This window comes from Accipiter gentilis, chromosome 20 (assembly GCF_929443795.1).
Source record: "Accipiter gentilis chromosome 20, bAccGen1.1, whole genome shotgun sequence".
Taxonomy (NCBI): domain Eukaryota; kingdom Metazoa; phylum Chordata; class Aves; order Accipitriformes; family Accipitridae; genus Astur; species Astur gentilis.
This window is the reverse complement of record NC_064899.1, coordinates 24,559,208-24,583,784: the sequence shown is the minus strand read 5'-3', so window position 1 is coordinate 24,583,784 and position 24,577 is coordinate 24,559,208. Positions and strand designations below refer to the sequence as shown.

The 24,577-nt window shown below is 55.7% G+C and overlaps 1 protein-coding gene across 4 annotated transcripts in view; it reads right to left on the bottom strand.

Moving 5' to 3' along the window:
- The window catches only part of NFATC1 (nuclear factor of activated T cells 1), a 114,976-nt gene extending 99,441 nt beyond the window's left edge, over positions 1 to 15,535 (bottom strand). For 3 of the 4 annotated variants that reach the window (XM_049824043.1, XM_049824045.1, XM_049824046.1), the window contains exons 1-2: positions 15,392 to 15,535; positions 5,205 to 6,303 (exon numbers count right to left, since the gene is read on the bottom strand). In XM_049824043.1, coding sequence (XP_049680000.1) covers positions 5,205 to 6,303; positions 15,392 to 15,527 — 1,235 coding nt within the window. In that variant the 5' untranslated portion in view covers positions 15,528 to 15,535. Of the gene's footprint in view, positions 1 to 5,204; positions 6,304 to 11,135; positions 11,231 to 15,391 lie in introns of those variants that run through there. The other variant, XM_049824044.1, reaches the window with a different exon arrangement.
- Between the last annotated feature and the right edge of the window lie 9,042 nt (positions 15,536 to 24,577).

The following is a 24,577-nucleotide window of genomic DNA, read 5'->3' as shown; positions in this document are numbered from 1 at the left end:
ACAGGGCTGCTGAAACTTTTACCAGGCTGCTAGCTTGCCCCTGCTCCAACTGTGCACCAAATGCAAATATGGTTACGATTTATTATTTATTACCCATGTCGCACATCGAAACGGATGCCTGTTAAAGATTCTTGTGTATTTTTTGGAGGAGTAAGAAAACAACGGTGATGCCTGTATGTCCACCAACTGGACTGTGGTCAGAAAAATATACCTGCTGTATATTTCACCTGAGTTAACGTGGGTAGATTTTGCTTTCTTTTTTTTTTTTTTTTTTTTTTTAATTTCCTGTCTGACAATTGAGCAATCTGGCTGTGAGCTGTTAAAATAGATGCTGCATCCCACCCCAGACTTGGCTGTGTTTTGCTGGCACGCGGAGCAAGGAGCTCCTCCGTGGAGTGCATGCGGCACGCTGGAATTCCTCACGCTGAAGTCTGAAAACACGAGTCATCATCCTCCCAGATAACGCTTAACGCTACTGTCCTCAAACTTCACATTCAGAGATTGATTTGCATGGGAAATGTTGCATTCGATGGCTTAGAGAAAGAACAAGAAACTATTGCTGTGGGAAGGGAGATGACGAGTGGCTGGCATCGCATCTCTGCTCGTTCTGAATTTAGAATCACGCCGTGCTAAAACGAGCTGGTGAGGGAAGGCCGTGAATAAGACGCTCACAGGGGCGTTTGAATGAACTGAAAAACAGTCAGGAGAAAGCGTGGGGAGGATTAAATCAAACATACAAACAACAAAAAAAAAATCAGTTTACTGAGACAGACTTGCAAGCCATCTTCGGCTTTATGGTACAGCGACCTAACGTAGTCAAAAGCCGCTGCTACGCGGTGGCAAACCGAACTTGTTGAAGCATCTGAACATCCCCATCCAGCATGAATACAGCAGGAAAGAGAGAAAGGTTAGAGACATTGCGGGCTCTTCCCTGTCCGCTCCCCCCGCCCTTCAATTAACACTAACGAGTCCCAGGAGATGGTCACCGCCACAAGTCCCCATTTACCCTGGGTCTTGCCCAGACAGCCCTGCCTTTGCTTTGTCTGAGGAACTTCCTCTGGCTTGCCATAAAAGCACAAGTTTGCCATAAACAGGCAAGTTTGCCATAAAAGCACAAGTTTGCCATGAACGCACAAGTTTGCCATGAACGCGCCGGTCAGCAAATCCGGAGCTGCTGCGCCAGTGACTCGCTCATCTTAAGATAGCTGGTGCCCTTTTCCACCTTCAGAAAACCCCAATTTCTTGAGAAACTCAACTTCTGCCAAGTAAGGTTGTCCTCTACCTCACGATCTGGACCAAAAGATATATTTAAAAAAACACACACAAAAAACCAAACAAAAAAGGCCCATCAAAAGCATCTGAATGGTCCACAAATCAAAAGAAAGGAGGAAAAAATACACAACATTTTAAAATCATGATTTTTAAGGAAATCATATGGTTTGGGGCCTCAATGAACGATTTTTGCATGCTTGAGTTTAATACTGCCACAGTCACAAAAGTCGAATCCAAGAAATCCACAAAAAATGAACAAGCCCACTGATGCAGATAAAAGCCAAATTTGCTTTTGCAACTGGTAGACAGGTACCCAGCCATACATTCTCTGGGTGCAAACTACAGCCTCCGCATGTACAACTACATGACCCCGTGTCTGTGAGGTCAAGAACATACATGTATATTTTTGAGGTTGAAAAAAGAGACTGCAGCTGAAGAAAAATGTGGCTTTCAACGGTTAAAAAAAATAAACTGGGCGAGAAAATACAGTAGGGAGCTTTTATAAGCCACCTGGAAATGGGTGTCTATTCCTGGAAGCTCCTTTTGGTGTGGTAGACCTCATACGCGCCATCCGCCCGACCAACAAACCCAACCATTTCTCTTCCCCCTTCCCCCAAAAAACACTACACGTAATGAAAACTCAAGTGTTACAGGCCAACACACTTCTTGGATTAAACTGATGACACTTGAAATAACTACAATGCATTACTTCTTGATGAGTAAGAAACTGTCTCTAGGAAATTTCAGGTTGTGTTTAGTCAAATACAGCAGCTGAAGAGGAAGTCATTAAAAATGTGTAAGGTACTCAGAAATCCGGCACTTTCATGAGCGCCTGTACTTTTTGTTGTAACGCAGGATGGTTTGGGACATGTCAATGAGCGGTTAAAAAAACCTAAAACCAGGATTTTAGTTTTGGAAAGGGTCACTAACATTGCCCCAATACCCGAGGGCAGAAGTCCAGTCCTGTATTTCCATTTTGGCTTTGACATTTTTCCCCGTGGGAGGTTCTGCACTACACAGCACTGAGGAGCGATGGAGAAATGTCCCAGAAAGGAACACAACTGCAACAGCAAGGGCTTGAGAAACACAGAGCATCACCTGCTCATACAGTAACTGCCTGGTAGAGTCCTTCTCTTTAAGCTATTTGCTACGTTAACCATAGAAGAGGGACTACAGACAGAAATTTCTTGCATTTGAGCGAGACAGCGCAATGCATAAATACTGACATAAAAAAAAGACCTCGGAGCTAAAACCTGAAGCAGAATTTCACAAAGACCATCTCCTGACTCTCCGCGAAACGATTTACCTCCAGTGGGTTTTGAGGCAGGTCGGTACATGCAGGTAACCCATTTTGGTCTGCAAAAGGTAACGACTCCCATCGCTACCTTCGGGTTTGTGCCAAAGCTTCCCCTGAAAAAACCCTCTGCTTGGTCTCTAAATATTTCCTACGTCCAAAGGAACGTTCACAGCCCTTGAGGGGGACGCGTCAGCCCAAACCAGCTCCGAAGAGCCCGCAGCCTGGGGACCAGGCTGAGCCTCCGAGCTCACGGTCCTCATCAGCACGGGGCGCAGAAAGACCGTGCTTCTGCTAAGGCAGGCATTGTTATTACTCTTATTATATACTCTCATTATTCCCTTGCTCCGGGACTCGGAAAGCGTAAAGCGGATTGAGCTTTAATGACAACAAATGAAAACCATCATCAATTTTGGAAAGAACACAAAAAAGCAGCTTCCCTTTTAGGCTGATGCCCGCTATAAAACCCCGGGAAAGGAGACAGCACCCGGCCGACGGTCTGCCGGAGCCCGCTCCCTCCTGCCCCCAAAAGCGACGGGAATGCAGGAGAGGGAGGGAAAGGCGTCAGTGATTTTCCAAGGCTTTTGATGAAAACTGTACCGCGTATTCAGGAAGAGACAGAGGAGGTAATCAAATCTGGTTATCTCGAAATCATTATGACCGGGTAGATTTTGGAGCCCGAGTTGTTTGTTGGAACCCACCCCTCCAGCCCTCGCGTTTGAAATAGAACAGATGTGTAACATAACAGGAAAAAAATCCAGCTCTGTTGTGACAAATTCTTAACCAATTTTTTTGGAAAGATTTAAAATAACATCGTTTCTGTTGCGTAGGCTGTGATCCTGTTGACGTCCGCGCTCAGTTGCCCAGCGCTTTCATATACATAAAACGAGAGGTATTTTTGGTGGAAGGAAGCACGGTCAGTGTATCTGATTGGTAAAATAACTTAAAATCACATTTCGACAGTAACTTCCAACTGCCCTAGAGCACGAGTTAATGAGATCACATGGAAACATATTGCGAACCAGGAAACATATTTTACTGAAGACCAAAACAGTGGAAAAAAATGTTAAATACACAACGTAGCAGGGCTCCGTTTTGTACGCTTCACCTTTCTTGTTTGCGTTAGCGCACAGGCATGCCGGGTGCCTCCTGACGGGTTGCAGCAAAGCAGCAAAACGGAAAGATAAAAACCTGTTTGGTCAAACTGTCCCATTATTGCCCTTGAAGCCTTCGGCAAGAAGCAGCCCCCTGACACAGAAGCCAGCGGCCGGCCTCTCTGACGACCGTGGGCTACTTGGCACGTCAGTGGGAGAACGTAAAAGGCTTTTTTTAAGAGCGCGGGAAGGCTCTGAAGGCTTTGCCCGGTGTTAAAAGTCTCTATCCTGGCTCCAAAAGGCAGTGAGTCCCTACCTCTGGATGGCTCGGCCAGACCCAAAGGGGTTGTCGGATTTCCCAGCGCTGAATTGAGGCAGGGTCCCGCAAGGAGCCCAGGCAACGCAGAGAGGAGGAGAAGGAGGAGGAGGAGGAGGAGAACGATGTGGAAGGGGACCACGGCACTACGTGCTGTTACACAAAGGGCCACGGACCGCTCAGTCTCAGTTTTGGGAGACAGCATGTGGCAGAGAGGTGCTGGCTGGAGAAAAGCAAGACCAGCAAGGTTGAGAGCCAGGGAACGTATCGCTAATTAAAACGTTTCAGCTACGTGCCTGCTTCTTTCCTTTTTGAGAAAGACAGCTTTGCTGTCAAAAGCAAGAAGCCAGGTGCGCTTGGGGAGGAAGAAGAGAGGGGGTGGCCGTTGCAGCCAGGGACTGGGAACAGCCTGCGAACTTTTGGAAAGCCAAACTCTTTTCCTGCACCACGTGCTTCTGCGTATACAGCCTTCAGAAGCAAAACAAAGACCGTAACTGAGACCGAAAGAGAAAGCAATGGCTGTAACTCAAATTCTGGCTATTCTGTGGTGCTTCCTACCCGGAGTCCCCTTGTGATAAACAAACATGACCAGTATACTATCAGCTGACAAAAAAGGTTTTCTTCCTGAAACATAAAAATGGTGAGGAAGGGGGAAAAAAAATCACTGTCCAACACAGACAGGAAAAGAAGATCGAGAAGCAGCTTTCAGATGAAATAAAGTAAAAGCTGAAATGATGCGCAAAAGAACGCTATTCCTATTCTGTTTGTATTCACTGTCTATGAGGCGTAAATGTAAAAGGCCCTGTAACAGCCACAATAACGAGACCATCTCCTTGTCCTGCAATAAAAACATACTGAGACACGATGAACCATTTAAGTGAAGCCACAGGTCTGATGGCACCAAATTGTCCTGCTGCTTGACGAGCTTCTGAATACCCCACTGCCAGACGGCTGGGGCTGGGGCTCGTCCCGCAGGAACCAGATAACCAGTTACAATCCACCCATGGCCAGCTCCTCCAACAGCCTCTTTAACCCTTCAAGGCTTTGCTCGCGGTCACGCCACGCCAACAACAGAGGCAGTGCGTCATGAGATACAGCTGAGTGGAATGAGTGGATGGGCAGATTCGGCAGGAAGCAGAGACAGGAAGGGGAAGGAGGGAAAAAAAAACACAAAAACCCACGCAGTAAAGATATTATGGGGACTGCCCTCTAAGTCGGGGTCCCTTACCTCATGTAGGATGTCGGAGACAGAGACTTTGGTTTGGCCCACTGGTAGGGATGCTGTGGCACGGACAGGTACTGCTCACAGAAGTTTCCTTTCCTGATGTGCTGAAAGCTGGAGAAGTCTTCTGGTGACAAATCGGCAGTCGGCGATATGGTCCCGTGATCCTCGCCAGCCGGTTCCGTTTTGAGAGTCATGGACGGGGTGTGGTCGATGGCGGTCTTCCTCGACTTGATGGGAATCCCGTCGTTCATATCTATGGTGCTGTCGGTGGTGAGGGCGTTGATGGCGGCGACGATGGCGGAGCTGGTGTACTGGTTGGTGTTCCCCAGCCACGTCTCATCCGTGACGCTCACCCGCGGCGAGTTTTGCGGAGAAGGCGTGGGGGAGTGGTGCGGGGAGTAGGAGGTCTGCCGGCCGTTGAGGCTGTACTTTCTCTTGTTGCAGGGAGACGGAGGCCTGGAGTTGCGAGCCCCCAGCCAGTTCTCCTCCGTGATGCTCGTCCGGGGAGACGTCGACGGAGAGTGCCTCGGGGAACTGAGCAAGGTGCAGGCCACCATGCTGCGCTGGTAGCCCTCCTCGGTGTCGGTGGTCTTCGGAGAGACGCACGGGGACTGCCATGGAGAGGTCTGGGGGGAAGTGTACGGATACGAGTAGTTGGACTCGTAGGAAGACGCTTCCGAGTTGCAGCTTCTGGAAGACAAGCTACTCGCTGGACTCAGGCAGGACGGGTCTCTGTACGCCTCGATGTTCGGTAAGTTCAAAGTGGCAGTGGAAGGCGAGCGCTTGGCATTTGGGATGGCCTCCTCAACCTCATCGTGGAAAAACTGGTTGTTGTTATGATGAAGTCCCATGTAAGAGGTGATCTCAATTCTAGGGCTCTCCAGCGCTGGAGCTCCATTCGGTCTGATGTTTGGCGGCAGGTAATACTCGGAGGCCCCGCCGTCGATGTGTCCTCCGTATCCCGAAGGATGGTTTGTCGATGGGACAACTGAAATGACGGGATTTGATGTCTGAAGGCCATGACATGGAGTTGACAATGAGGAATGCGCCACATTTAGAGGCAAGCCAGCATTTACGTTTGAAGATGTGTAATTATAGTGTTCTGGAAAAAACAAACAAACAGACAAGAATGATATGAGGTGCCGCACAGCCATACTCACTTCGTAACATACCCAGCCGGAGTGGAGGGACATGGCACAACACACAAAAGCACAGCTCTCCTTAACAACCCAGCCCACAGGCATGCCACGCCAGGCGAGAAGCTGCGGACTGGCATCCTTGAAAATGCCGCTAATTGAACAGCACAAGACAAGCTGTCTTGGGAGGGGGATGTACACGGACTGAGTTTGTCTCGAGGACACTCTTCTTATGTGAACCTTCAGAGCAAAAAACCCAGTCTTCAAACAACGTTGCTTCAGCATTCAGAGACTGCAGTGCTGCTCAAGAGATGTGCTTTTATGTAAGCAAGCCCGATTCCCTCCCTGAAAAGTCAGAACGCACAAAAAACACAGGACAAAAAACACAAGTGGAGGCAGACTAAAGGGAAGAACACGATCAACTGCATTCTGTTAAAAAATTATACACAACCGAAATTTCCATTACAGCAAGTTTCCAACTGGTTCCAGTTAACTAGGATTTTGGAACAAGAGGGATCTATTGACCTGCTCTGGTTTCTGGGACCACTTATCCTCCAGCCCAACTGGCAGAGGCCAGGTGAAGGATAAACATGGATGTCTCACTACTCTGCGACAGCTGAAATTCCACTGAAATTGCTGGTTATTGCGCACGCCACGTCGAGCGCTGCCAGCAGCGCGCTCTTGGCCGACGCTCTAACCGTTCAACAGCTCCGGGTGTACAAAAGCAAGAGCGGAGTCGCGCAGTCGGCGCGGAAAACCTGGAAGGTGACGGATCGCGTCACAGACTTGTGCCGACGGGCTCCCTCACCCAGCGCAGGGGAACAACCCGCCCCTCGTGTGCCTCCATCTCTGCTACGCTACGGGGACCAGCATCCCGCAGCTGGTCCGCAGGAGACCATCCCTGCCTGCTGAAGGGACTCCTTCAGCTCTGCTCCCCTATCCTGGGGCTGCAAACGTGTCTCTCTCAGCCCCCCCGAGACACCGGTGGGGAGACGGGCAGCCCTCAGCCGAGGGCAACACGCCCCTGGTGCTCTGAGCAGCGGTGGGATCGGGAATCATCCACCCCGTGCTTTCTGATAGAGGGAGGCTCCGCATCACCAGCACACATGGACCAGAGCCCCTACTACCAGTACCTCTTGCCTCCCTGGGAAAAGACAGCAAAACCTTTCTATCAGGGACAACGGCCGCTCAACTTTGAGTCTGGGTAACGCGGTTCCGCAGGTTCCTCTCAGCAGGCTGGGAATGCACCCAGCTCCAGCACCAGCCCAAGCTGCGCTTGCAGCGCATCAGCCTTCCCTGAGGTTTCTTACGGCAGCGGCACTTTCCCGCAGGACGGAGGGAAACTCTACGTTCCCCCCCCCGCCCTGGCCACAGCCGGTCCACACCGGGAGCTTGTCCCCTGCCCCCCCAGGAGGCCAGCACCCTTGGCGGACACCCTTGCCCACTTTCCCTAGGGAGATACGGAAAAGCTGCGTTAATTACTGCAGCTGTTATTCCCAACGCCGCCCGGGAGTGCTGCAGATGCAAAGGAGCCTCCGAGCTGTAACGCCAGCGCGGCCGGCTCTCCTCTTTCTTTTGTTTATCAGCTCAGCCCTCTCTGGTGTCGTCCTCCGGCGATCCCGCGCTCGCCTTTCTCGCTGGCAATGACTCCAAGGCGAACGGCACTTAGGAAAAATTAATGTGCTGTGGCAGTTTCACAGCAACTCTGCGATGTTCCAACTGATGGATGTCATGTCAGGTAACAGTCGGGAACGATGAGCAGCAACACCTTTTGAACTCACTCTCTAGTCTGCCTTCGGAGACCGGCCATTTACTGAGGAAGGGTCATTAAATTACACCGGAGCGTGACACAAATAAAACTGGATTATTCAAAACACACTGCAGCTTCACACTCTCTTGAAACAACAAGGCAGGCAGAAATTACAGAGAAAGAGGTGATACTTTGACAAGGATAATCCGACTGCCGTAGTCCTGGCGAGGCGCAGATCTGCCTGGGGGAGCAGAGTCCCCTCCTTCCAAAATTAGTCCCCTCATGTTGCTGCCCTGCCACATGGCCCGGCTGCTCAGTGTCACCACAACTGCCACCGCTTCCCTCCCATTCTTCCCGGAAAAAAAACCCCAAAACAACCCAGAGTGGTCCAACAGCGGTAAGACCTTCTCCGTTTCAGATATTAGCTCAGAGAAGGGGTCTCAGCAGCGCCTTCGAGGCGGCTTCAACCCCGTCACCGCCTCCTCCAGCTCCAGAGGAAGGTGATGTCCCCGCCACCGGGACACCGGCTAGGCTCGTCTTCCACGTACGCCCCACGGACCCTTCCACTGCCTCCTGCCCCGGTGTGTCGGCGGACGGCACTGGTGACACGGCACAGCCGGGCGCCGTCTCCAGCCGGTCCCCGCCGCGCGGCCGGACGCGCTGGGCTGCACCCACCGGGTGGGCTTTACAGACGGGGTGCAACACCAGCATCGGCTGACTGCGGAGTCAGCGCCCTTAGATCTTTTGTTAAAAATAAACAGCTAAACGAACAAAACGGCAGGGATAATTATTACCTGCGTGAAAAGTACTGTGAACCCAGCAGTTCTCTTCAAATCTAATGCGTGACTAGGGTGAAATTCAAATGCTGAAGTCTGCTGGAGAGCTGCAGCCCTGGACGAGCAGGCAATATAAAGGCTCAGACCAGCCTTTGGAAGTCAAAGGTTTTTTTTAAAAAACCAAAATGTTAGAAGACAGCCTCACGTACTCCAAGCAACAAGTTCCCCTAGTGCACGTGGCAAGGAATAGCCTCTTTTAGAGCTATTATGCATGTTTTTAAAAAGTCAACTTTCAAAGGGCCAAGGAAAACAACATGTCACGCAACTTCTCACACAACAGTACTCAAAACTGAAAGAAGCAAGATCCAAAGCCTTCCAAATATATCTAGGTATCTTAAATTTTCAGGCAGCGTGTAGAAAGTGTGCCCACCAAATATAAAAGCCCCAAAGCCACAACTAGGAAAAGGACCGAGTCCTTGGTTTGTGAGCTAAAAACCACCAGCTACGATTTCTGAAAAAGCCCATTCTTCTCCACAACTTCCGTATTTACAAAATTCATCAAATGCACATACGGAGTCAGCACTCGTCACATGCTGATGTATTCCTCACCAGGGTGAATTAGGCATGTAGAAATAAAACGCCAGCCTTGAGGGACAGACGATGGAGGTGGCTACAAAGGCATGAAACCGCATCCCGCAAGGCAGCTCTGCAGGGTATTTTGCCCACACTGATAGGGACGAAAGGAAGGTAACGCTTTCATGTGGAGTCGGTGTCTCGACCGTGATCCATGAAGGCCCCCAGGACCAGTGCGCTTACTACCAAGACACGTTCAATAGCGTATTTTAGTGTCTTGAGCCAAAGCCCAGTATCAGATAGACCACTACCAGTCTGCAACAGTTCCATTCCAACAAATCCAGACTTACATTAAGTGTAACTAGGACAAGAAATTGGACCCCTTGATTTGGGAGCACATCTCCAGATCTTACACTGCGCTTTGTGGCAACGTAAAAAAAAAAATCAGATTTTTTTTTCTTTCTCTAGTTAATTTCACAGAGCGAAGGTTTTATTCCTTTCTATCGTTAATGGGCTGATCCTGCAAAGCACTGGGCACCATCAGTTTTTATTTACATTCTTTAAATAGGAATGCTGAACACCTGCAGCTCAGAGGGGCTTCAGAGAAGGCGAGGGCTGTTTTACATTTCTAAAGATGAAGCCGCGTCTAGGTCTGTGCTTAAATTTGTGCTTTCAAAATTGCCTAATGGAGCTGGGTACTTCTCTCACTGGGACTTTGACACTTAATTTGCTTAGGCCCCTCCACCTTCCAGGTGTCTGATGACTAGGACACTCATCTGAAAAGCGTGGTGTGAAACTCTTAAAACCCCATTTTCGTAAAAACTGAGAAGGTCCTAATAACTATTTGGACACTGACAATGTGCCAGAGAGCTGGGCAATCGGGGAGCGTTAGGAAAGGGAGTCCTACACCGTCACCTGCATCCTGGCCGGCTGCGATACGCAGGCAAGGACGTGGGAACCCGCTTCAATTTAAAGGCAAAAGATAAAGCACAGACCCAGAGGCAGCCCTACGCCGAGGCTGCGTTAAATCACTTACTTGTACGAGAGCTTTTTACGGTGACCAGCTACCACTGACGCCGTAGCAGTCAACCTCATACCAGGAAACGACAACTTTCTCTCTGTGTCAATTCCAGACTCGTGCACCTCATTTCCACCTCCAAGTATTGTTAAAAGTCATAAAAAAAGACAGCCAGACCGAGACACCAGAGTCGGGAACGGCGTGACCCGTGGGAAATTCAGGCCCGTTATTTTTATTTATGGATGACCTTCAACGCTAAACCCTCAGCCTAACTCGCTCCAGCTCACGGAGGGGGAAGGAGAGGGGGCCAGAAGCGGTTTTGGAAACGGCCCATCTCTGCAATGGGCGAGACCCACATCCCCATTTCCAACCCCACCAGGGGCTTGGGGTGGGGGGTGTCGCCCCCCCCCCCCAGCACAGGGCAAGCCTGCGATGCCGGTCACTGCTGGCAGCCGGGGGAGGGGGGCTGGTAAAGAGCTCAAAAGAGCCCCAAATTTCACAAATGAGGCACCGAGCCGTCTGTTTCCCCCCCAGCCCCCCCCCCCCCCTTTCCCCCGGGGTGCGCAAGGGAGGGCTCCCCTCAGCATCACCCCTCCGCCCCCCCCCCACCCCCCCGAAGGTTCCCCGGTGTGTGTGTGTGTGTGTGCCCCCCCACACACACACACACACACCACCACCCACCTCCTCCTCCCTCATCGCTGTGCTTGAACTCGAAGAGGAAATCGAAGTCAAACTCCTGCTCGGCCTCCACGCCCGTCATGGCTCCCCACCACCACCACCACCACCACAGCGGCGGCGCAGCCCCCCCCCCCCCTCCGGCCCGCCCCGTCGGGCCCGCCCCGTCTCAAGACCGGCCACCACCTGCCGCCTCCGAGCCGAGCCGAGCCGGGCTTCCCCCCCCCCCTTTCCCTGAACTCAAAACCCCGGCTAAAGGCACAGCACGGCCGGTAACGTGAGCCCCGGCCCCGACGGGCGGCCTATCTCCCCGCCGCCGCCTCCGATCCGCCCTCCCCGCCGCTTTCCTGGATGTTTCCGGGTCGATGCAAACAACCGCGGGGCCTGGCCTCTTCTTCCCCCCCCACCCCCGTCCGGGCTCTACCCCCGCAGCCCCTCCGAGGCTGATTACCCCCCCTTAGACCCCCCCCCCCACGGGGGAACTTCAACCTGCTCCCGCCCCGGGGGGGGGGGGGGGAACGAACTGCCGTGGGTGCCGCCCGCCCGCTAAACGGAGCGCTTTTGGCCGGGGGGGGGGTGGGGGGTGGGGGGGACACGGACACGGACGGGACACGGACACGGGCGGTGTCTGCCCGGGCCACCGGCGTGTCGTGTGTGTGTGTGTGTGTCCCCAATTTTTCGGTGAAAAGCTGCTTCAGGTTTCCCGCGAAGGTCCCCCCACCGTGCCGCGGAGGCTTCGCTTTCGTTTATTTATTATTTATTTCACTTAGTTGCAGCACCCACTAGTGCCAACTGCTATAAAAAGCGCACGAAAGCCGCCTTCGGAACGTTACCGGCCGCCTCCGTGCACCGGGGAGGGAAAAGTTCCCCGGGGACGGGGCGGGCAGGGCCCCCCTCCACCTCCGGGCTGCCGCTTTTTCCCCTTGTAGGGGTTAAAAACCAGTTAGGGAAAAGTAAAGAGACTCTTTTTCTGTTCAGAAACGCGCTTCGGTCAAGGATGCCAGCGTCCCGTTTCAAAGTCTCCGCCGGGCAATGGAGCTCCCGGCTCGGCTCGGCTCGACTCGTGAGCTCCCCGAGCTTCAGGCCGGATTTCACAAGGAATCGGTTTTTTTGTTGGGTTTTGATTTTTTTTTTTTTTTTTTAAAGCGGTTATGGAAACGGTATTCCCTTAGAAACTCAGGGAATACCATTTTCCAGGCTAATGGCTGAAATCTCCGTTAGAAAGTGCCAGGAAAACACGGGTTTTTTTTCCAGCAGAGCCCGTTACGCCCCCGTCCCCTCCTCACCGGGCCGAGCCGCACCGCAGCCCCGTCCCTTCCCTCGCACGAACCGGGGGGGCACCGGCACCGACGGGGCAGCCCCAGCACACGCAGGACCGACCCCCTCAGCCCCGGGGTGCTGCCAGCCTCGGGGCCGGGCTTTACCCCGGAGGGGCCGGGGTCCGTTTTGGGGCGGAGGTGAAGCAGAGCCGCATCGGGGCTGCCCTCGGTGTGTGTCCGTCCCCCCCCCCCCGCTCGCAGCCGCTTCCCCCAAAGTGCCGGGGCTGAGTCACCCCAGTGTGCCAAAGGCCCTTTGGCAGCAGCGGAACCCTCTCCGCCTTGGGACCGAGCCCGGTGCCCGGGATGCCGGAGCAGACCGCGGGGGGGGGGGGGGGGGGGCTGCCCGACCCAGCCCGGGAGAAGAACCGGGACGAGGGGTCCCGCTTTAACCCACGCACCGTCCCGCAACCTCTGCCCCGACGGCGCGGACTGCCGCGCCTCCCGCCCGGGGCCTACAGGCGGGACAACCCCGGTCCCCAGCATCCCCCCCCCCCCCGCTTCTCCGGTTTACCCCGGGCTCACCTCCCCGCCGGGCCGTTGTCTGCTCCCCATCTCCCGCCGGGAGCCCCCGCTGCTCCCGCTCCTTTGCCTCTCCCCGCATCTGGTACCTGCGGGATGGGGGAGTCGGCCCCAAACGATTTACGGACGGCTTGATTTGCCAGTGCCGTAAATATCAGCGCCGGCAAGGAAATATTTCGATTGGCACCCTCGGAGAAAGAAGAAAGATGTACTACGGCAAGGCAACACCGAAGCGATGCCACATGTGGGGACGGAATAACGGCGTCGCGCCAGTTAGGAATCCAGTTTAAAACAGTGCCATTAAACTGGGGAGAGCGAAACGAGCCGGGCAGGGGGGAACAACACACGCGATGTGCCCCGGCGAGGCCATCCCCGTGTCTCCAGGCCACCCACCGCCCGACGACCGACCCTCTCCCTGCAGTTAACCCGAGTTGTCCCCCAGCTCCCCGGGTCCCAGCCCCGGTCCGACCAGGGACCCCGCAAACGGGCTGCTCCGGCTGCAGCCCCGCAGCCTGAAGGAGAATTTAACTTGTAAACTCTCCTAGGACCCAAAGAAAAAAAAAAAAAGCGAGGTCCACTTCGCGAGAGTTTCTTCCCAGGCTAAGCAAGAGCTAGGGGGATTTTCTTTGATCGCCGTCGTTTGGCAATCAAGGGGCACCTGAATTTGCAGGCAGCAATCCTGCCGTGCAGGGCTCCCCGACGTGTTTCCTGGATTGGGTCACACTTTCTGGCTGGCCTCATTTTCTTAGTCCCTTCCCAAATGCATCAACAGGGAAGAGAACTATGGACGAGGGCTGGCGACATTTTAACACAGACATCAGAAATGCCAAAGGGGTGGGGGGGGGAGGTGTTGTTTTTTTGTGTTTTTTTTTTTTTTTTGTTTGTTTGTTTTTTTTTTTTTTTTTTTTTTTTTGACCAGAGGCTCCTCTACGCTTTTTGTGTCAGCTGCCTCCGGGTGTAATTTTTACAAGTTAGTGCATTCAGTGCCCTCGAAGCCCCAGAGCTCTGGAAACGCCGTGCGTGCAGCCCTCGGAGGTCCGAGCGTGCGAAAGGCACGCAGGCCAATGCTATTAAATAAAACGTAATTAACTTTCATCCAAAAAAGCGCTCGCACGCTTCAAAAGCGGAGCCGCAGTCACAGCCGCGCCTGCAGCTTTTGGATTGGCAGGATCCTGTCAACCGAAATGAATCCCCGGAGTGAAAACAGCTGTGTTAAAAAAAAAAAAAAAAAAAAAAGGAAAACAAAAGATGGGTCCTGAGCTCCCGTCCAGCTTTTCGGGGATGGGGACACCCCCCAAACCCCCCCAACTTTCTCTTCCCGCGATGTGCGGGCTGGCTGTGCCCTGTCCCAGCCCGGCAGACCAGTTTAGTCCCAGCAAAACGGCGGCACCACCAGATCGGAAGGAAACTTGGGAGCCCGGGAGCAGCCCGGGAGCAGCCCGGGAGGGGGGGGGGACGACGACATACACACGGGACACACGGCAGACGACTGCCCCCGGACCCCCAGCGGGGAACCGGGAGCTGCCCCGCACCTGCTGCGGTGCGGAGGGGATGCCCGGTTCCCGTCTAGCGGGGTCCCGTTCCCGGGGCGGCGGGCAGAGCGGTGCCGGGTAACGATGCTCCGGGTCGGCATCGGGGGGGGGGGGGAAGAAATGTCCCGAGCGGGACAGGAGAGGGTGAAGCCGGTCCCGGCTCCAGCCAAACGCTGCTCCCTGGCAGGACCGAGCTCAGCCCGGCCCAAAAGCTACCGGCCCAGCGATTTTTCTCTCGAGAAACTTTTACCGCCGGGTTTTCGGCGCAACTTTTCGCAGTTAAGGTTATTACCGGCCATGGAAAAAAAGTCGCGACAGAGAACCGGGATCGCGACGCAAGGGCTCCCCCGCAGCCGAGCCGGCGGTAACAGCGGGCTACCCGCACCCCCCACCACCCCCCCGGGGCCGGGGGGGGAACCGGGACGGCGGAGCCCGGTGGCGCCGGGGAGGGCCGGCCGCTGGCACTGCCCGGGACCCGCTTTTCTGGTTTTTTTCTCCCTCTTTCCCCCCAACACCGAGGAACGGCTGCAATCCCAGCGTGTATTATACCCCCCCCCCCCTCCCAACAACCCAACCCCGCGTCCGCGGAGGGAATCCCCCGGCCGCTTCCCCCCCCCCCCCCCCCTCACCCCCGCCTCGACCGGAGCCCGGGCACCCTCGCAGCCCCCACCGGCACCGGGAGCGGTACCGGGCCCGGCGGGAGACGGCCGGGAAACGGCGCCGTGCGAGAGCCGAAGGAGACACCTATTGGCAAGCGGCCGCCGGCAAAACCTCCGGGCCGCCGCGGGGAAACACCGGGGGGACGACGACGACGGGGACACACCGCCGCCCTCCCTTCCCTTCCCCTCCCCTCCCGCCCGTTCCGTTCCATCCCCTCCGCTGCCGTTATTACCTTCCTCCGCCGCCTTCATGGTGCTGCCGAGCGGACGGACGCCGCGTTGCGGAGCCGCCGCCGCCGGCTTCTCTCTCCCTCCGGTTGGGTCCCGCGACGGCGGAGCGGCGGCGGCCGGCGGGGCAGCGCTTGGCATTCACCCGGCGGGGGGGCGACGGAACCCCGGCCCCTCGCCCGTCTGTCTGCCTGCCTGCTCCCCCCACCCCACACCCACCCACCCACCCCCTCGTCCCGGGGGCCGGGGCCGCGACGCGCCCCCCCCCCCCCCCCCCCCCGCCCCGGCGGGGTTAACCGCGCCCGCGGAGGTACGGGAGCTCGCCGCCGCCCGTGCCCCCCCGGGGCCGGGGCATGGAGGGGAGGGCGGGTGTGCGTGGGGACTTCGGAGGCACTACCCGGGACGGGACGGCGGGCGCTGGCCGCCCACCGGCGTGCCGCAGGCGAGGCGGAGAGAGGGGGGGGGGGGGAAACGGGGGCGAGTGAATGTGCGGAGCGGGGAAGTCTCGCTCTGACGCAGGGCTGCGCGCCCGGCGCCGCCTTTTTAAAGCTGGAAAACACCCCCCCCTCCACCCCCACCCCCCCCCCCCCCAAACCACCTCCCTTTCCCCTCCCGGCCCCTCTCCCCGCCCCGGCCCCGTGATGTCAGCCGGGCCCCGGCGAGCGGCCAGCGGGAGGCGGGCACCGGCGGGCACCGACGGGCCCCGGCCGCCCCTCCGCGGGGCACGACGGCTTGAACGACCACCCCCCTCCTACACCCCCGGGCCCGGGAGGCTGAGGGAACCGGGTGCCCTCCTTTGGGGTCGCGAAGGGAAGGAGGGAAGGGAGGGGAGACGGGGGGGGGGGGGGGGAGGCAGGCGGCGGCGGCGGCGGCGGGGGGGGGGGGGGGCGAGGCGGCCTCGCATGCTGGAATCATTATGTACAAAATCGCAGGCTTCCCCCGCTGTGGAAATTTGGAAAAGAGCATCCACTGGCAGGCGAGAGAAAGGAAAATCCCATTCTGCTAAATTACTAACAGACCCGGTGGACTCGGTTTCAGGCGCTCCAGATTTATGATTATTATTTTATTTATTATTATTCTGTAAATATCTCAGCAACACAGTTGTATCTCAGCGCTTCGTAGCGGGGGGAAGCAGAGGTTTCCAACCCGCAGCCGCTCCTCCTCCCACCTCCGGGATGCCCCGGCCCGGCCCCCGACGGGGCCGTGACACCCCGGCAGAGGCAGGAGCCCCCCCCGCGGCTTCGTCCTCCCTCTGCCCCCGCAGCTGGCAAGAGGGGACCATACTTTCCTGTTGGAATTGGACGGCGGAGAGTTGGGGTGGTTTTGAGCAGATCTGGTGTATGAAGAAAGAAAAAAAAAAATAAAAAAAAAATAAAATAATCGTAAATCTAATGCCTGACACCCGTACGCGGTTGAGAAGAAACCCAACAGAAACGAAATCCTCTCTGCTCCTGGGGAACGGGAGGCCGCGGCCGAGCCTCGGGGCCGAGCTCCGCCACTGAAGCACGGGGGAAGAGGGTCCCCACCAAAGAGCGCGCCCGGCGGGCAGCCCAGTGCGTCCCCCCCCCGGAGCCGGCCGTCCCCTCGGGCGGGGGGAACCCAAACCCCAAAAGGGCGACGCTTTTCTTTCAAGGAAAACTAAATGGGAACAAGAAAAAAAAAAAAAACAAACCCCTTCAGACACCCCTCGCTCCCCTCCCGCGGCATCTCCCCCGACCTTCAGGCCTCCCCTCCGGTAACCCGGCGTGGGTTGCCGGGACGGGACGCCCGCGGAACTCCCCGCCCAGAGGGTGCGGAGCGACCGCGGGCGCGGAGCAGGATGGGCCGGGCCGGGTCGTGGCGCGTCCGCTAGGGGGCGCTGCGGAGGCGGGGCGGCGCTGCGGCGCCCCCTACCGGCGGCGCGGCGGAGCTACCGGAGGTTGCCGCGGGGGGGGGGGGGGGGGGGGGCCGTTTCCCACCTCCCCCCCCCCCCCCCCGGGTCCCGCCTGCGCTTGGGCGGCTGCCGGAGCTGCCCGACGGGTGGGGGGGGGGGGGGGGGAGCTGGGAGAGATCCCGGCGCCTTTCCCGGGAGGCCGGAGCGGGGGTGAAGTGTGTGGGGGGACGGGGGGGGACGGACTCTCTTTTCCTGCCCGGTTCCCCGCCCCGCTCCCCGCTGAAATGACGGAATCCCCCGTCTGTTTCCTCCTGTTTAATGCCGTTGCCCGGACCACCGTGGCTCCGCTCCAAGGCCCGGCGCAGGCAGGCCGGCGGCTCAACGCGAGGCCCGCCGCGCCCCCCCCCAAATCCCCAAACTACCCCCCCCCCCCCCCCCCCCGCCCCCGGCTGCCCGGTCCCCGCCGCTCCCCGGCTCCGCCGCTCCGGTTCCCGGCCCCGGGGGCCGCCCGCCGCCGCCGCCCCGCCTCCGCTGCTCTTTCCCTTTTTCCCCTCCCCGAGTTTGTTTACAGCCGCTACTAGGAGAGACTGTTACACGGGGCTTATTTTGGGAAGCTGGCGATGACTAACGGAGTTAAAAGGAGCTTAGTACAGAAAACAACCTTATTTTTAGACGGCTGGCGTTGCGGCGGATTATTGTAGCAAATGCGCCCCGGCCGTTTTTTAAAAGCCGCTTCCCAGATGCCAAGTCCTTTCTTCCGCGCTGCCGCCGAGGCACGCACGGCCGGCCGGCCTCTGCGGTGTTTGCTTGGCTTGCCCACATCTGCTGGCTAAACCCTACCCGTAATTGCTACGGCTACGACAGGTCTTAATTAATTCGGACTTTCCGACACACAAACCTACAACTCTTTCCACAGAAACGACGACAAAAAAAGGCTCGGGAGCATTCGGAGGAATTGGCGGTGACCTCCGGCCATGGGTCGGCAGGGACCTGGAAGGGGATCCCCCCTGCCCCGTCCTCTTCTCTAGGACTTCTTCGCCTCCCAGGTGCGAGATGGAGGAGGGCTCGGCGTTGAACATCATCTCCAGCGGTCCCCTGGGCCGCGGGGAGACGCGGCTGCTCCCGCTGCCTCGTTCCCCATCACCCCGCTTCTCCCCACGCGGGAATCGCCAAACACGGGGCTCCCCGCGTCCTCCGAGGCCGGTCCCCTCGCCGACCAGCCCTCGTCCCTTGTGGGGAAATCACGGCAGAGCTGGCGGGACCTCGGCAGGCTCGGCTCCGCTGGACGCACGGGGCCGAGCAGACACGTACCCCGGCGAGAAACCCACCCTTGTCACCGGAGCCGTGCCAGGCCGTGTCTCGGCCCCCTTCACCAGCCTTCTCCAGCTTGTCTCCGCCGGCCCCTCTTTTATCACGGTCCATCTCTGCCGCAGACAGCGGTACGGGCTCCCCGGGCAGTCCCCCGCCGTCCACGCGTCCCGCAGCAAGGAGGAGTGGGCGAGCTGGTGTTCCCCTTCCCTCGTGCCCCGGCAGAGGCAGCTGCGCTTGAAAACGAAGCGCTTTGCTGCTTTTAGCCAGTAATTAGGTTAATTGGAGGGAGAGTTCGGCTGCCCCGCTCTACCTTTCAGCCCTGGCTGGGACTGAGCACGCGGTGGCTCGCGTGGCCCGGGTCAGGCCGAGAAACTTGTCCGTGCGGCTGCGCGCCGAGGAGACGCGGCACGGCTCTCCCTCGGGGGAAGCGGCCGGACTGGGGCAAGAGTTTGGGGAGAAGGGGATGTAGCACAGCGGGGAACGGAGCAGGCCGCAGAGCCTCTGTCGTAGGGCATGGCCTTTTTTTGGGTTCCCACCGATTTTCCACTGCCCTGACTGCAATCAGTTTGTACTGGAGAAATCACGAGAAGGAAAACAATCTGTCTATCATAGAAGGAAGGAGAGCAGGGGTAGGAAAGGAGCCTTCCCTCCTTCTTCCCACCCAGCCGCGGGGTGGGTGAGGAACGCTGCCACAGCACCGCAGTACTTCCCACCGCTCGGCATCGCCGGCGATTCCCAGCCCGTACCCCTCCAACGCCGGAGCCCGTGTTGGCTTTCCCCGCGCAGCTCGGCCGTCCGACACGAGCTCCCTCCGAACCACCCACACCGCTCCTCCGCTCGGGAAGCAGCCGAATGCCGCAGGCTCGAACGGGCGTTTTCTGATCACTTTTTACACCTTCCGTTCATCTTTGCAAGCAAAGCTATAAACCTGCCCTCTGTCCTCAGCTCTTGCCTGTAAATGTAGTGCTGTCCTTGAAAAAACCACCCCCAAACCTGCGGAGTACTTATACAGGACGTTTTAATCACCAAAGAGTCTGATTCATGCTCACTAGACTAGTTCCACGTTACATTAAGTCGTGTGAGTGTGTGTACTCCCTCCTGCATTTTCCTTTTCTCTCTTTTTCTTTGGGCCTCAGCAGACCGGGAGGGATGGTTTGCACGGAGCTTTGTACACAGTACCTACAGTATTTCTCAGGGAACCTCTAATTCAACCAAAATGCCTTCGTTATCGCCTCGCCAGAGGACGTCGGTTAGTAGCACGGCGCAACAGACAGGCAGGGCTGCTGTTCCTGACTTGCACCCTGACCTGCTTGCAAGACTTGGGACAAATTGTTTCTCCCCGCCGTGTCCTGTAAAAGGAGACTCCTTCAGCTTCGTCTGCACAAAAGCAGGGCGGGGGGGACACCTCTCTCCCCAAGGTTTACCAATATCGAATATTTTCTTACGATGAACGCACAGAATCCCGTAATCCAAGGCACGGATCAGAAAAAGCCACCCGTGCTCTGCACAGAAATTTTGTTCTGTTTTGGGCTTGTTGGCCTTATAACCTTTTATATCCAACACGTACAATAAGGGCCATCTCCTTAGGGTCTGTGCTCCCATCTTTTGGGTCTTGGCAGCTTCAAAAGCATCAGCATCTGTTCAGAATTTCGCTCATTGTAACAAAAGATTTATAAGTCTCAAGCCTCCCCAATCGAGTTCCTAATTAGAGTCTTTCTAATCCCCTGCTTTGAAAATTCTAACAAGGTTTGCTGGAAAGTGAGAGAGCGCATGGCTGGTGTTTGCGGCCGCTATCGCACTATTTTGAAAACTCATCCACCAACCTTTCAAGCAAGGCACAGAGCCCGCCCCAAGTCCCCCAAAGGTAGAAGTGGGTGCAAAGACAGGGGCTGGGCTCAGCCTCCCACCCCCCCCCCCCCGACACAGCCTCTTTCGCGGGCTGCCAGAAATCATTTCACCACTTTTAAGGTGCGTTGCAGTCAGCAGGACAAACTCCAGAGGAGGAATTTAGTGTGCTTGAATAATGTTGTAATTTACCTTCTAAGCGGTCTCATTACGACGTTGAGCGCTCTGTTGATTTACCTGGCTTTTGATTTAGTGGACTCTTTTTAAACGACTCTTTAGGAACGCAGCCAGGGACTGCAGGCGAAGGACCTTAAACCTCTTTGGAGCTCCAGTCACCCGTTCAGACACCGACTCTTTAAAATCAAGACAGACATCAGACAGCCACACCAGACCCATATACAGAAAGCTGTGACTGAATTAAACCGAGACGTTAGTTCAGAGAAATAATTTCATAATGATGCACGCTGCGTCGGTGCAGCTCTGTTTTGTCGGGGTTTTGCCCCTTCTACAAACCCAAATCCTGGGCAGGTCCGTGCCTTCTGCTCCGGGCAGACCCCTCGCCGCTGCCTGGGGTCAACGTGCAGCATCTCCTCTCCGCGGCTGCTCCGGGCTGTGGTGGGTGCCGGCAGTGGGCCCGATCCCGGCTCTATTGCGTGACCTCGGGGTCCCCCCACCTCAATTCAGGTCCTCCCTTCCCACGCCAAAACAACTGTCAAGAGTGAAAATGTACCGATACTCTGCTTTTCTTGTGGACGCTACCGACAAAATGTGCAATACGGCGGGTGGTTAAAAAATAAAAGCGTGTCTAACGCTCTGTTTGTAAAATAGTACTAAACGATTGGCAAATTTTTGTACTTGTGCAGCGTGGACAGACTTGCAAAGGAGCAGTGGCAAAGTTTTCTACCAGCCAGTGTATTTTAGCTCCAGAAATATTTCACGAGTTTCAGACTTCTCCAGTTGCTGGTACAGAGGGTGGTAACAAGTTTTTTGCCTCGCTCAGAAGTTCTTAATGAAGGAACGGCTGGTTGGGTACCCAGGGACTCAAGCTGGCAGCGGAGCGGACCCTTCTCCGGGGGAAGGAGAAAGGAAACATCAGATTTACGATGTCTGCGGGAGACTGGGACCCGTGGTAGGTATCGGTTCCTACGCACCGCGGGGATGGCGGCTTTCACCTCACCCATCCTCCGAGGCGCAGGATCGCACCTTCGTTTTCAGGCGGTGCAAAGCAGGTTTTTTTTCCAGATGTCTGCCTTTCATCTGTAGGAGCGGGGTTGCTGCGGGAGGCTTGGTGGAAGCGGTGACCCAGGAGGACGGATGCGAGACTCGGGAGGCAGCGGCTGAGCCTGTGATGGGCAGGAGCTAGGAAAGGCCGCGTGTGGCTTTTCCACTGCAAAAGGGGCTCCTTTCCCTCTCGACGAGCCCGTAAGCCCTACATTCCCTGGAAAGTCTGCTTTTAGCGACAGGTCCCTGTAACTCCTTCTCATCCTCTCCCCTCTGCTGGTAGCTGGTCCCTGAGCGCGTCTCCTGCTGCCAGAGGAGACCTAGACCGATCTGATTTACACCAAAGGCATCATGTGTTGTTGAGCTGTGGTCACAGCCAAATGCCCTGGGGGCCCAAACATGCCCTAAGTCGTCTCCACCAAAGATGTGTGCTACAGTAGCATCTCCTTTGGGATCTGAGGCTCCACGTCCCGATGCACAGCTCAGATCTGGCAGTGGTTAAATACGCTTTGTAACCTTCCTTCCCTGTAATCAAGCACTGGCCTGTTTTGGACTCCGAGTTCAATGCTGAGAGCATCCTGGTTGCCACGTGAAATGAGCGACCCGATGTGGAGTCCTGGACTCCTCAGCTGCAGCGTGAGCCCTCTTTTCCAAAATCTCAGCCGCGCTGTTAGTTACTTGTCGGGCTGCTGCTATCCCTACCGGTCTTCAGCACCAGCCCAAGTCTGTTTCTTCATTAGTTTCCTCCTGCTCTAGTTCATTAAACTTGCATTTAACTGTGCTATTGGTTCTCCCTAAATGAATAACCTTCCATCGTGTAATATTGAATTCCTTTGTATTAGCCTGTTCCCTCAGCGCCTCCAAATCCTCCTGTAGTCTGGTGCGTTCCTGAAATTTATCAGCAGCCTCCCCTCCTATCATGATGTCACCCGCATCTGGACACCCAGCAGCTCGCGCCAACCTCGGGCTCATTTGTACAAAACCCTGAAAGAGAACGAGTCCCGGCACCGAGCCCCGGGAGATCCGGCCTGCTACCTCCCTTCATGTGCACGGTCCTATTTATTGCACTTCTCTCTTCTCTAACCCAAGTTTATCCTTCTAATATCGATACTCCAATACTTGTGTACTTTTCACTGACCTCATTTTCTGATGCAGAGTCAGTAACCGTGTCAAACTGCAGAAAACACAGAATTACTGCTTTAAACGTTTCTGGGCTCACCTTCACAAACTTTATGAACAGGATTTGGACTACTCCAGCAGCAATTTTGACTATGGCCCCTCGTGCCAGATGCTTGCAAACACCAGTCCTCGCTCCCCCTTTCCCCAGTACTGTCAGGCTGATAGGGCAGCCCAGGAGATGGGAGGTATTGAGGGAGAAAGGAAATATTTTCCAGGTGATGAAAGGAGTTGCCAAGGTTTTTTTCACTCGCTTGGCTCTAAGCGCTATTCAGGAGCATCCTTTAGATTTCACGTAAAGTAGGTAATGACGAACTACCGCTCAATGGTGTAAAGCAATATACTCGCCTCCCCTCTTGTTTTCACCAAACGTTGAGCTGCTCAGTCTTTTTCCAAAGAGAGTGGCCTTGGACAGGGATGAAACTTGGAGCTTTGCAGCCTAAAAGATGAAATGGTAGGAAACTGCATGCTATTGGAAAGGAAGGGTTATGACGGAGATGCTGAGCGCGGACGTCTCCAGCTGCCTGCGGTGCACTACTTCAACAGCAATGGCAGGGCTCAGAGTAGTCAGAGGTACCTCGGCCGCGGCTGAACGGCACCAGCTGCAGAGTCGGGGCCACCTCCGAGGCGGGCTGGCTTTCATCCTGACTCCCAGTCCAACTTCGTGCGACCCTGCCTGCTCCGGCTGTCCAGGGATGCCACGGACCTCGGGGAAATCCTGTTTCTCACAGGAATGCCCCAGGGATGAGGGGTTTCTGAGAAAGCCTTCCATCAGCTCGGCAGAGCCTGAAGCAGTTCTTGAAAGGCTGGCAGGAGACTGGACACCTTAGGTTTTATCTCCCTCGATCTTTTCCCACCATGTTTCGTGCACAATGGGTGTTTTCTTTATAGCGATGGTTTGGCTGAGGGGACCAGCATCCTGAAACGGATTGCCAGGCTCCTATAGCTTGGTCAAGGATGTGAGCGTTTGGTTCTTCAGGTAGCAAAATGACGTGCGAGCCCAATGCCTTTGTTCCATTAGCTAATGGCAGCATTCCTGCTTTGTGACATCCCGGCATGCTGAAATAGCTATCTTGAAGAACAAATGCTGAAAATTAAAATCTTCTTGAGTCAAGCTTCCTCATTAGCAGCCTGCCTGGCTAGACGCTACCTTATTATTTTTTGCTGGTGTGTAGCTGTAAAGAGAAAACCAAGGAGAAAAATAGGCAATTAAAATGCATTAAATTGATTTCCAAACGAGTATGCAGAACCAGAAAGTCTCAGGAAGAACCCCATCTCTTCTCTTGCATCTGTTGCTGTATGCGAGAGTGCAAATTCACTAGCAACTAGAACAAGGCACGCTGCAAACATTAGCAGGGTCAAACCTCTATCTAGGATCCCTCAGTCAAGTCTCTGAAAACCAAACGCGTTAAATCGTTGCAGTTGCTCGGCACGCGTCGCAGAGCGGGACCTTTCAAAGGTCATACGAAAGGGTTTCGGGATGAACTCCTCAGCCCCAGCAGTTCAAACACAAGGCTCTCAGCTCTGCAAAGCCAGAGAATCGTTTTCCTCCTCGTCAAGAAAAATACCAGAAAGCACCTCACGATTCCTCTGCTCTGAACCACGTTCCAGCGCAACGGCGAAGGTACCAGCGTTACGAAACCACACAACCTCCTGACGCCAGGCACGGGATCTGCTCTGTGGCTGAGGGTTTTGTCAGCAGCCTATTCCACCTCAAGTTAATGCAGATGGATCAAATGCAAGCCTGGAAGAGTTAAATAAAAGC